This window comes from Gavialis gangeticus, unplaced genomic scaffold (assembly GCF_001723915.1).
Source record: "Gavialis gangeticus isolate Ggan-Ray unplaced genomic scaffold, GavGan_comp1, whole genome shotgun sequence".
Taxonomy (NCBI): domain Eukaryota; kingdom Metazoa; phylum Chordata; order Crocodylia; family Gavialidae; genus Gavialis; species Gavialis gangeticus.
In genome coordinates, this window is record NW_017729032.1 from 129946666 (window position 1) to 129960003 (window position 13338).

General features: G+C 40.8%; 1 protein-coding gene across 1 annotated transcript in view; it reads left to right on the forward strand.

Moving 5' to 3' along the window:
• Positions 1–11124, forward strand: part of LOC109303425 (protein-lysine methyltransferase METTL21E-like) — a 21702-nt gene extending 10578 nt beyond the window's left edge. The window contains exons 3-5 of the mRNA XM_019525631.1: positions 5219–5376; positions 7300–7417; positions 8984–11124. Of these exons, the coding sequence (XP_019381176.1) occupies positions 5219–5376; positions 7300–7417; positions 8984–9387 (680 nt within the window). The 3' untranslated portion in view covers positions 9388–11124. The remainder of the gene's footprint in view (positions 1–5218; positions 5377–7299; positions 7418–8983) is intronic.
• Positions 11125–13338: the final 2214 nt, after the last annotated feature.

Consider the following 13338-nt stretch of genomic DNA (forward strand, 5'->3'; position numbering starts at 1 on the left):
GACACCTGGCTCCCCTCCCCTCTGGGACCTCAGTGCTTCCCTGGCTATTCTCCTTAGCTCGGTGAAGTTTGCCCTCCTGAAATCTATGGTTGCTGCCTTGCTGCAGGCCTTTGCCACCTTGCGCTGGATGGTGAATTCCAGCAGGCAATGATCACTGTTGCCCAGGTGGTTGAGCACCTGCAGTCCCCTCACCAGGTCATCTTCTGTGGACAGCACTAGGTCCATCAAGTCGTCTCCCCTGGTGGGGCCGTGCACCTCCTGGATTACATGGAGGTCCTGCATTCTGGCTAAGAACCTACGTGAGCGGTCAGACCTGGCTGACTGCTCTTCCCAGCAGATGTCCGGGAAGTTCAGGTCCCCCATGACTACCACATCCTTAGACTTCACTACCTCTGTGAGCTGACCTAAGAATTCTTGGTCGAGCTCCTGCCCTTGGTTGGGAGGTCTGTAGTAGATCCCCACTGTTAAGTCTTTTTCCCCTCGACTGCCTTGTAATCTAACCCAAAGCACTTCAGAGTGCCCTTCCTCTGATTCTTTATTAATTGATGAGGATGTGTATTCCTCCTTAATGTAGAGTGCCATATCCCCACCTTTCCTCCCTGTTCTGTCCCTCCTGTACAGCCTATAGCCCTTGACATTAACCGCCCAGTCATGTGTTGAAATGGTCCCCAGTCAATGAGATGAGATTCAACAAGGAGAACTGCAAAGTCCTAGACTTGAGGCAGAAAAACTACATGCACAAATACAGTCTGGGGAATGACTGGCTAGACTGCAGTAGTACAGAGAGACTGGCTAGGTTGCAGTACTGTAGTCTGGGGGTTACAGTGGACCATAGGCTGAATATGAGCCAACAGTGTGCGCTTGTGGCAAAACAATAAAAAAAAAAAAAAAGCCCAATGGCATACTGTGTTGTATTAACAGGAGTGTTGCTTGTAAATCAAGGAAAGTGATTCTTCCACTCTATTTAGCACTGGTGAGGTTTCACCTGGAGGTCTGTGTCCCTTTTTGAAGTTTTGGGCCCCACACTTTAAGAAGAATGTGGACAGTTTGGAAAGAGCCTAGTGCAGGACAACAAACATGGTTGGAAGCTTGGAAGACCAGACTTAAGAGGAAAGGCTGAAAGAACTAGGATTATTTAGCTGGGAGAAGAGAAGATTGAGCAAGGATTTGATAACATTCTTCAAATACCTGGAGGGTGATTATAAAGAGGATGGAGATGGACTTTGTATCTTTGTCTGTAAGGGACAGTACTAGGAACAAGGGCTTCAAGCTGCATTATAGGAAATTTAGGCTGGAGGTTAGGAGGAACTTTTTGACTATGGGATGGTCAGGCATTGGAACAGGCTCCTTAGAGAAGCTGGGGGCTCTCCATACTTGAACATTTTCAGAAGCAGTTTAGAAAGACATTTGGCTGGGATGATTTACTTAGGGACGATCCTGCCTTGAGCAGGGGGCTGGATTAGATGATCCTATGAGGTCACTTCTAGCCCTGTTTTCCTGTGATCCTATGAACCTCCTGGTAACCCAGTCACCCCTGTGAAAGTGCTGGAGGGAGCCACTTTTAACCGTCAGCTCCTCACGCTCTATTGTGCTAATGCCAAAATCCCGTGCCTTAGCAAGCTCGCTCTAGGTTTTTGACAAAGCAGGGGCAATGAGCACATCGTTGTCACCATTGTAGCATTAGCACAGCGTAAGTAGCTTTGGCTTTCAGTCCTGGCTAATTTGCTTAATTACCCGTTCTTGTCTGGGTTCTGTCCAGCTGGGTTTCTCAGGAAAATAGCTAGATCCTGACTTAGGACCCAGCATATTACACCTGACAAACTGGTTGCTGGATGGATGATGTTTTTAGGGAGAAACCGCTCAGCTGAGGTTCAGAGCATTGTGCCCCCCTCCCCTTTCCCACGCCCTACCCCCTTGCACTAGGTTATTAATATAGTACTAGTTGGATGATAACTAGTTTCCTTCAACTATTAACATATGTCTGGGAATCATTAGGTTAGGTGAAATGGCAAAAGCTACTGAGACGCTCCTGATAGGTCTCTCACTATGTCATGAAGACAGTTTTACCCTAGGACTTCATCCAAAATTTCCACTTAAAGTGGTTCCAGATTTCCTCATGTCATCTCCTCTAGTGAATTATTTGTTTCTCTTTCCTAAACTATACTTTACCCTGGTGAAACCAAACTGTGATGTAGAACAGTAACACAGAACTCATTTCATGCCTGTAACATTTTACTCTTAGTGCAGGACTCCATATTGGATTCCAGTTCAGCAAGGCTTCACTGCAACTACTGATCAAGTAGGACTGACTCCTCCTTACTAGTTTTCCACCAGTTAAACAACAGCTTGTTCCTCACTGAGGGTGAAATCCTTATGGACAATCATTACTCTAAAAAGAAAAAGTGTTGCTTACGCATCTGTAATTGTGGTTCCTCAAGATGCACTGTGCATGTGGATTGCACATGCCTCCCCTCTGCCTCTCTGATTTGGATAAATAGAGCCCCCATGGGACTGTTTATTTGCAAAGGAGCAGTGTTGCTTGAGGATGCCTTGTCCTTTTGTAGTGTTGGTTACAAGATGGTGTGAGGTTATGTGGAGTTCAAGGGCTGCTTCAATGGGTACTGCTGTTCAGAAATGGGCAGACTTGTAGGTATAATGGGGGAATGCATGTGGACAATGCATTTCAAAGAACCACAGTTTTGAGCTAAATGACTATGCTTTTATTGACATGTAATATAGGTAAATAAAGATTTAATTTATGGCCTGAATTGTAATTTTGGGTGCCCTGACACATGCTTGAAAGGGCTCTGATATCAAGTTTTTTTTCTCAGCAGTTTCTGAAAATCTGATGTATTTGGAGTGTGCCAATTTGGCCCCGAAGTCTCTTGTCACTTTGTAAAATTTAAGCCCAGGTACTGAAGAGTGTTAGTGGAATTATTTAGAGCTTTTGCCTAGCTCAAAGTCAGGCTCATTTCTAAACAGAGTAATTGGAAAGTGTGGCATATTTGTGTGGGTTGTCATTTTTAAATTGCTATTTTCTCTTGGGCAAGCACTACATCACTAGGGTGCCATACAATAGTCAGGCCAGTTTATCTGTCCAGATGTCATGCTCATTAATCCCAAGATGACAGCTAATTATAGAGCCACATGGACCTAGCCACAGCTCCAGAGCTTCTCTAGCTGATACATGATGTTCAAATATTTACAAGGAATGGGTTTGAATGGTAAATGTGGATGGTAAACTCTGTAGGTGAAAGAGTGTGTAGCTTCTGTAGGAGGGAAGAACATGCTATTATAGAGCTGAATATTGGTAAGTCAAATGCTATGTTGCAATGTACTGATCCAACCGAGAGTTATAGGACACAGCACACTTACATACTCTGATGCTACGTAGTGTTGTGCTGTACTTCTGTCAGATCTTGAAACCTTCAATAAGGTCTGGTCAAGTTATACTTAAAAGGAATTAAGCATTTTCCTCAGGAAACTATGTTCATGAGTCAGTAGGTGGCAATGTTCCTTTTGAATCAGTGCTATCCCACTGCACCAGAAAGGTGTTGAGAGAATGTTTTGCAACTGTAGGTGTTCATGGAAGAGCCTTAAAACTAAATCCTGATTGCTTTATGTTCATTATGTATTCCATTTAGAAGAAATATTTGTACTATCATTCTGGCTAAATTCTTGTTTGGGTTTTTAAACTGAACTTATCAGCATTCCTCTTGCAGTTCCAGTTTAATATGGTCTTCATTTTTTTTGGTCCTCAACTTTAGGTGCTGTTTAACATTTGCCTGTGCTCCTTCCCTTCTAATCAGCTAAGAACTTATTAAGGAAAGAAATTTCATGCATTTATCTCTTCCTTTATGTTTAACATGTGTTAGGAATTGCTGGAATGAATTCTACAAAATGTTAAAGCTACTGCTTCTGGACCAAGCACTATAATAGTATTATTTAAAATGTGTGGAATTCAGTGCAAACTGAACAGCTGACTGAGTAGACCTACTTTAGAAGAGAAGTCATCCTTCTAGTTCCAAATCAAGTATGCAGACTCAGTATAAGGTCTATATTGTCCCATTCCAAGGATTTCCTTTATTGTTTAAAAACATCAAAAGAAAAAAAGAAAAAATCTTCAACCCAAGTTTCTTTCTGAATGTGATCGTCTTCTAGGCTTTTCCTTTAACAAGATCATACTGCAACATCCTCAAAATCTGTTCCTGTTCCTTCTGCTTTTGAACGAGAATCAAACCCCTCTTACCTCAGCTATGAGAATTTGCTTGACATGACACTGGAATGAGTCAGCAAAGTGATTCTGGCTAGCCCTGCAAGGTGCTGTAATCTGGCACACTTACCTAACTAACCTCCCACTAATTAACTAAGGAACTTCTACCTTTCACATGATTTAGCCTATAAAATATAAAAATACATTTTAGTGTATATAACGTTGATAATTACTGTGTCTTTTATGATTATGGTAGTTACACCAGTATTGCATAATTATATGATTATAATGCAAGTTGATCTGTTAGCATTATTTGGCTGTACATGGCCATTGCAACACAATATTCCATCATGTCATTGTGATGAAAATACAATCAAAGCTAATTCTGTGTTCAACTACACAACAGTCTATGGTAGACGAAAGCTGCCCTGGATTGTCATCTGTCATAAACATCTTTCACGTAGCAACAAGGAAGATATTTGGGCTATCTAGCCAAGGGGAAAGATGCAATGTACAAGGGTATGATGAGCTGGATGGATAGGTTTGCCTTTCAACAACAGTGCTTTCTTCTCCTGGCTGTCATAATTTGTGCTGATAATATCATCTGTTTCAAAAGTTCAGTGACAGTATTATAGATGATATTGTGATCCTTTTTGTACTTTTAGAAGGCTGAGACACTAAAGGGCACAGGAAGGAAAAGTGAAGCATACAAACAGAACGAGAATCAAGAACAAGGCAGCCACTCTTAGCAAAGTACCTAAAACATCCCTTTGCATTGCTTAAACAAATTAGAAATTATCACCCTTCTGATAGTTTTCTTTACATGTTTTGTAAAGAGCTTCATTAGCAAAAGGAGAAAAAAGGCATTGTCTTACATGAGCTATCAAAATTGAAGTCAAGGTTGTAATTAATTAGGTGAACTGTCAGATTACAGCAATAGCTTTTATGTCATCTTTCTGTTACTTATCTGTATTACTTATATGATCTTTATCATTTTACTTTCAGGAAAAAATGAAGATGAACATTTAGTTGTAGAAATCATGAGAAGACGTTTTTCTCCTGCTCTTATAACTAACAAGTCCTGGGAAATGTTTCACTTTGTTGGCCACCAGATAAAAATTACAGAAGCCACTGACTGTTATGGGGCAGTAGTGTGGCCATCGGTACAGTATTATTATGCACTATTATTGTTGTTTAGTGCACTAAAAGCCTCTAGCATTTTAAATTGCTTTGCATAACAATGCTGTTTGCTGAATCTTGTAAAATCAAGGGGAATGTTTTTCTGCATTTTCTTTGCTTCTGCTGTGCAACCCAGAAATCCTTTTATGTTAGCTCTGTCAGTGGGAACTGGCTTTGCATCCATAGAATTAATCACTGACTTGCTGAGTCCACAGGGCTTCCTGGTTTCTTTGCTGAAGACTTAGATAAAGGCGTTTTCTCTCTCTTTCTTGAGAGACAAGAAAATTCAGTTTGTTTGATCTTAAAGTCTAGTCTGTGTCAATGCCTCTCATTTCCTTCTTAACCTTTGATAAACGAAACAAAGAACAGAGCTTTTCTGTACAGTTTGGAGCACTTATAAATGCTTTCCAACTAGTCATCACTATTTCAAGGCGATAAGAGGAATTGGCAACAGTCTCATTTGTTGTCCCTTTTCATGGGAACAAGGGAATCTTGTACCCGAGGTGGCATCTACCTTTTACCAGAACTTGGAAATAGTTCTCAACTTTTGCCCCAATCTGTTTTTGCATATGAAGTAGAGGTAGTAATTTTTGCTTCAGCAGTGAGCTAAACTATTACGTAGAAACCACCCCACACAACGGCTGCCTTTTTGTGGGGGATTGGGCCACATTACACCCCACTCTACTCACATAGTTACCAGTCCTCAGTAACATTGCTCCTCCTCATCTTTGCCAGACAAATGATGGAGCAAATTTACTAGCCAGACTCCATGATGATCCTATTCTGCCAGTGCGTTGGGACATATTCCACCCACCAATAGCTCAGCTCCCCTCAAGACATCCAACATGGTCCACATTTTCAAAACCTTAGTTACTTGATGGCACGAAGAATGGTCAGCACAAGCACCAATCAATCACCACATCATCTCTGACCATACAGTCAGTCAACCAAGATTCAACTGGCTATGCTGTTATTGGGCACTTCTAAACCATTTTTGAACTGGACAGGGTCATTGTGCCTCAAACCTATACCAAAGGGCCCTTCACAATAACAGCAAGTGCCCTCGTGGACAAGCTCAAACCATGTCCCACATTATTGACTCATGTCCATTTACTATGCTACCTGGTGGCTTTCAAGCTCTTCACACTGCTGATGACATCCCCTTAAGATGGCTGAAACTATATGCCAAAACCACATACGCTAAATAAATGTTGAGGATACGTTGTGGGAAGCAGGGAAAGAAGCAAATCTAAAAGGATACTTTGATCACAGTCTGTAAGGTATATGGATGGGAAGGAAGCTAGAGAGGACTCTTTAACTTGGCAGACAAAGCTGTAGCAGAATCTAATGTCTGGAAATTTACACTAAGAGCAATGAAAGTGAAAATAAAGAAATATGGGTTTTATTCCTATCTCCATCACATGCTTTTTGGGTGAGTTTGGGCAAATTTTTCTAGCAGTCTGTGCCTAAAGGCTCTACCTCCATACAATGGGGATAGTGATACTTCCCTATAGGACAGGGGAGGATGGAATGGGGTCACATGACAATATCTGATACTTGTGAAATGCTTTGAGAATCTTGGATGTTACTGAAGTATAAGGTGGTATTATTCAGTGGCTGTGACTGATTATGCTATTCCATAAACTGGGAAGTAGAACCAGCTGAGGTCATCCACTGGTGGGAATTAATGGGAGGAAGAGTCTCCAATGACTGGGTGGTAGCTTCTTGAAAAAGCTGGAGTTGAAAATGATTGTGCTTAGACATGAATTCAATTGCATTAACGTTTCATTTTGTTTTAAAAAAATCTATATGCATGTTTCACAAAGGACAGTGATTGCGGGCCAATGGATTTTTGTGTGTGTGCGCAGTTTTTGTTTAATATGTTTCCTGTTCTTTTACCCTTATAGGCTCTTGTTCTGTGTTACTTTTTGGAAACAAATTCTAAACAGTACAGTCTGGTTGATAAAAATATAATTGAGATTGGAGCTGGAACAGGGCTTGTCTCTATAGTGGCCAGTTTACTTGGTAAGTACATGCTATTGCTTTGCTAATGTTGGAACTTAACTAAGATGAATATTGGTAGCTATTGCAACTGGTGGGTACAGCAAACTATTTAGTTCCTCTAATATATTTGAAAGCAACAAAGAGGAGGGGGAATTCAGAAAGACTTTCAATAACTTTGTAAATCTGTTCTGCTGTGATTTGTATAGTGTCATTGGCCTTCACTTTCAAATAGATTTATATGGGAGATTAGGGACTGTTCAAAGGTGTTTTTTTTAGAGAATTCTTGCATAAATGGTGACCTGTGAAAACAGAAGACTGGACTTGATAGCTAAAGAAACCTCTTCCAGTCTCATGGTTCAGTAGAGGAGGCTGATGTCCTGTCCAGTGTTAAACAGAAGATGGAAATAAGATGTTTTTGGTATAAAACTTTATTTCAGGGCAGGAAGTTTGAGGCATTAGAAGTTAAATTCAGGTGTGGTCTCTTTCAGGAGTAAATTATGCAACCCTTTGGTAGCTAAAGCCATTTCTGTTTTTTGTGTCTTCCATGTTGACTCAAGTAATGCCCATTATAATTTCTCTCCTGATTGCTTGTTCTTTAATAAGAGCAAAATGAATCACTAGCCATTCCAATCTAATTGAAGAGCCTTTTGTTTTGAAATTATATGAGAAGAAAATAGACTAGAATGACTGCCAAATCCCCAGGTGTCTGGAAAATTGATGGAAAATTCGATCTCTTCACATGTATGTAGGATCATAGGGAAGTAGGATTGAAAGGGACCTCATAAGGTCTCCCCTGCTCAAGGCAGTATTGTCTCTGACTAAACCATACCAGTCGAATGTTTGTCCAACCTGATCTTGAAAATTTCCAAGGATGGAGATTCCACAACTTCTCTAGATAGCCAATGCTTGACCATCCTCATAGTCCAAAAGTTTCATCTAATCCTCCATCTAAATTTCCTCTGCTGCAACTTAAGTCCATTGCTCCTAGTCCTGTCCTGTACAGCCACAGAAAAAAGCCTGTTTCCATACTATCTAAAGCTGTCCTTCGGTATTTGAAGACTGTTATCTAATCCCTCCTCAGTCTTCTTTTCTAGAGACTAAATAACCATAGCACTTTCAGTCTATCTGCATAAACCATGCTTTCCATACCACTATTAATTTGTTTTTGTTTTCCACTGGACTCTTTCCAGTCTGTCCACATATAGTGTCAAGAGCCTTACTAGGTCAAAGTGCATTACATCCATTGCTCTACCCCCATTTACATAAAGAAAATATTTCATACAAACGATGATATTAAGATGCAACAAATGTAGAACCCTCTCTTCTGCACCTCCCCCATGCTATATGAGTCACCTTGCTGAGCAGAAGCATACTTTAATGAAGTATGTATGTGTGTGTATGTATGTTGCATGAGAAACCTAAGAGATATTTTGATTAAAAAATACTGTGAACTTTTATAGGTATATTATATCTCTATATTTGAAGAGATCTGGAAAAAAAATGAGTTGTGCAAAATGATTTCTGTACAGATATTGCTCAAGTCTTAAAATATATTCAGCAGTTAATATAACTTTACCTTTGTTGTAGGTGCATATGTGACTGCCACTGATCTGCCTGAAGTGGTTGGAAACCTTCAGTACAACATTCTTCAAAACACAAAAACGAAATGCAAGCATCAACCACAAGTTAAAGAGCTGTCATGGGGTGTTGATTTAGAAAAGAACTTTCCCTGGTCTTCATGTCAGTTTGACTACATCATGGCTGCTGATGTAGTGTACTATCATCCCTTCCTTGATGAACTCCTCCTCACCTTTGATCACTTGTGCAAGGATAACACTGTTATTCTATGGGCTATGAGATTTAGGCTGGACAGAGAGAATCAGTTTGTAGGCAGATTTCAGGAACTGTTTGACCTGGAGGTACTGTCTGATTTCCCAAGTTTAAACATAACATTGTATAAGGCAATGAGAAAAAGCAAAAAGGAAGCATGATAATTCAACTTGAATTATGTGTGTGTGTTGGTGGGACTAGAATATTTCACAGCTAGTTATTTAAATAGGTTCTATTTTAACAATTGCAGAAGCCTTAGTGGATAGTATTTTAGAGAGAAACTGATGCTATGACATAAGCAAAATATCAATTCCTTTATATACCTGGAAAGAAATGCTAAATTGAATTTCCAACTAGTGGAACTTATAGACAAATTTCTATTTAGCAATTTATTCATATTATGGAATGAATGATCCACATAGCAGTAGTACTGTTGCCAACAGGCCTTAGTTACTGTTTACAACAGCACCCGACGAGATTGGAGACCATAGGAAGCATAATGCTATAGTAAAATCTTTCTTTTTAAAAGTTATCGCATCAAATTGCACTCTGCTCACCTCACTGTGATCCACACTGTTAAGAGTCTCTCTTTTAATAGCTCACAAAGGCCAATAAGGTTGACTGGAAAAAGTACAATAGTGAACAAGTACCTACTGATAATAGCGGAGAATGTGATCCACTAAATACTTTCTGTATAATTTCTATGATTCATTGGTTGATCATCCTTCCTTGTACTTTCCAAATGTCAAGGATGTTACAGAAGAGTAATATCAGGAATGGACTGTAAGATAAGCAGGGAGTTTAGCAACTTACTACTTGGGGAAAAAATATTGCATAAGGATATTACAACATATAACCAAGCTCTGGTTCTAAAAATATCCAATCCTTGGAGCTTTGCTCCTCTCAAAATCTACCACTGTGGATCTGTCTCTGAAAGCACAACAATGTGATACTGCTCAATGCCATAAATAGAGAGAGGTAGTTAGCGATGTTGGTCTGAAATTAGGCAGAAGGCAGGGCAGTGTGTTATCTTATGGATTAACTCATTCAGAGAGGTATGAGCTTTCATAGGCTTTAGACTACTTTGACAATGAAGCCTAAGCTTATACTTCTTTGTATGAGTTGGTCTGTGAGGTGCCACATTTCCATGCCTTCTGCCAAAATGCCATAAAGTAGGGGTGTCAAAGATAGAGCTTGTGGGCTGGATGCAGCCTGGGAAGCCCCATCCTCTGGATCTTGGTACTGCCCCTGGTTCTGGAGTTGACCCACACAATGCATATGGCATGCCAGATTGGCTCTGCCCTGGGTGGTCTGGGATCTGTGCTTCATACAGGATCTGTGGTGCCCACACCAGCTGGTATGGGATGCACACTGCATGTGACACATCCCCCTGCACCCTGTTTGGCTGCTCTGGGAAGGGTGCTGTATGCAGCACAGGTCTTTGACTAGCCACAATGGGTGCTGTGTATGGTGCTTGTCCTGGGCTCGCCCAGCACATATGACATGTGCAACACAGTCCTGAGCTGGCTTGAGCAAGTGCCATGTGTGTTGGATCCAGCATGGTTGGGGAGAAGGGATGAAATGGTTTATGGGCCTGATCTGGCCTCAGGGCTGGCCATGCACCATTCATCCAGTCCATGGACCAGCCCTGCACCACGCTTCTGGTCCATAGGACCAGTTGAGTTTGCCACCACTGGATCTGGATAGCTTATAGAGCACTGTTTCTCAATCTTCTTAGACTGAAGGCACCCCCGTGGAAAATGCCAGATTAAATGCAATATTAAGTACACAACCCTCTGGGTTCTCTATATATACAAATAGGTGTGTGTGTGTGTGTAAAATTGAACCCAGAGGGGTGTGTGTGTGTGTGTTTAACCCAGAGGTGTACATGCACACATACATACACCCCCCAGTGTGGTTGAATTAGTCTCTGACTAATAATGAATAATAGAAAAAAAAAGTCCAGAATGATCTTAATACTACATCAACAAGTGGACAGCAAACAATAAATGAAAATCTTACAAAGAAAATATTAAAAATCACAATATATGAACATCTTACTGTTCCTCAGTGATGAATTAGCTGCAGACCATCTTAGGGATGGCTGCAGTTTTGCCATCCCTAAGAATTTCTTCACTTTGTTTCAGGTTTTGATGCTCAATTCTTGACATTTTGCATCTGAAACTCCAGCTTATGCAGGATCTACCACACTCTTACAAGGGCTATTCAAACTTCTGAGAACTGCTTTCACTGCAGATTGAATCCATCTTCTCTGAAGCCTCTGGATAGATCCAGTATATTTGTGCTGTTTGTTTCTTCTTTCCAGAAGGCGCCCAGAGCAGGATGCATATTTGTCCGGCTGAGAAAAAAGTTATTAACATTCCCTTCAACGCTTTTCAGTTTTCAGGACAGCGAACAGATTTGCCCTCTGCCAGCAGGAGCCAATCCTGATCAGTCGATGTTTTCAACAGGACAGTCTGTTGCAGTTAGAAATGACCCTGCCCTGTTCACAGAGAGTTCTCTCTGAACATGGATCCCACCTGCCACATGCACCCTTAAACCTGGTTAAACCTCCTGTCCTTCAGTGGTACGCCCCCCAGGGCCAGCAATCACCACCATTACGCCACCAAGCTTAAGGCGGGGGGTCTCACTGACCTTCCCAAGATGGACGCTTTTTGAAAAGTTCCCTTGTATAGTACAAGGGGGGTTACAACTACAGAAAAATACTAGGGCACTTCTGTTGTAAAGAACTCAGAAAGACCACAGAAGGCCTTTGTTCTGACAAGGACAAAGTTTTTGGTGGCAGAGCAGTTCAGGCACCTTGTTGTGGCTCTTGCGGTATGAGTTTGAGCCCTTCTTTGGTCTCATGCAAAAGACTGACCCTAGTTGATTTGGCCGTGAACAAGCACCTGGTCATTCAAGCTGGGGAGTTAAGGGTAGCTGGAACTGTTGGTGAACATATCCCTCCTTTTATGCCATAGGCTATAGAAACTGGCATACCTTTACTGTCCTAGCTCCATGGGTTGTTAAATTTGGGCAGATCTTTGATTTTTGATGCAACTGAGGTGCTTCTAGCCTACCACTTCTATCCCTACAGACTCCAACCTTCCCCAGAGACTGGAGATGTCTCCTTATCAGAGACTATAGCTTTCCTCAACAGCTGTAATATTCGTGACAACTTTTGCTGTGACCAGGAGTAGTTTAATATATTTTGTAAAGCATCCTAAACAAGTGGCTGAATTAAACAGAATTTAATCACAATTACTGCTTTTGTGACAAATATTTATTATATTATCTTGTAAATCTTTATTATATTTATTTTTACGGCTAGGAAAATGAAGGGAGAAAAATTAAGTGGCTTGACTAAGACCTGTGAATGACAAGCCAGTATTGTCATATAGGGATCATGAGTTTGTTCTTAATTCTGCCCTTATGTTCCCCTAGAACATACTGCCTTTCATGTTCCTGAGGTTTTCTTTGTGATCCAGGGACATGTTGGATGTCAACAAAGGAGACAACTCAGCTGCAAACAGCCAGCAAAGAAGGGAGATTTGTGATTAATCCTAAAGCAATTAGTATCTGTAAGCACAGTTCAGGTGGGTTGTGAGCAAGGGATATTGAGAGCAAGGACCATAATCTGATTTTCTCTTTCTAGTGGCAGACCATAGTAAAAGTCTAGGGCTGGTTGACTTGGCTGGGGAGAAAATTAATGACTCAGAATTTCTAGGAAATAATGGAAATCTTTCCATCCTAGCAAATCTATTTATGTTTCTAAGGTGCTCTGCACTAGGAAAAGAGCTCAAATTTTCTTAATAGAAAAACAAATGAAATATGGGAGACTCTCTGTCATTTCTAGAATTCTTTTAACTCCTGTGGGTATGTGGCTGCAGTCCTGGCATTTCACAGCTCAGCTGTGCTTGGAAACATTTCATGGTCAAATAAATGGACAGTATTGGTGTTTACTAGGAAAGAAATGATCAAGTTATGTCCAAACTGAAGCCTACTCGGTGGAAAGTTCTTTGGAGAAGAAAAGGTTTTGTGCAAGACGAAAATGGAAAGCTCCTTTTTTATTGCTTTTTGTGTTTAAAAAAAAAAAAAAAAAAAAAAAAAAA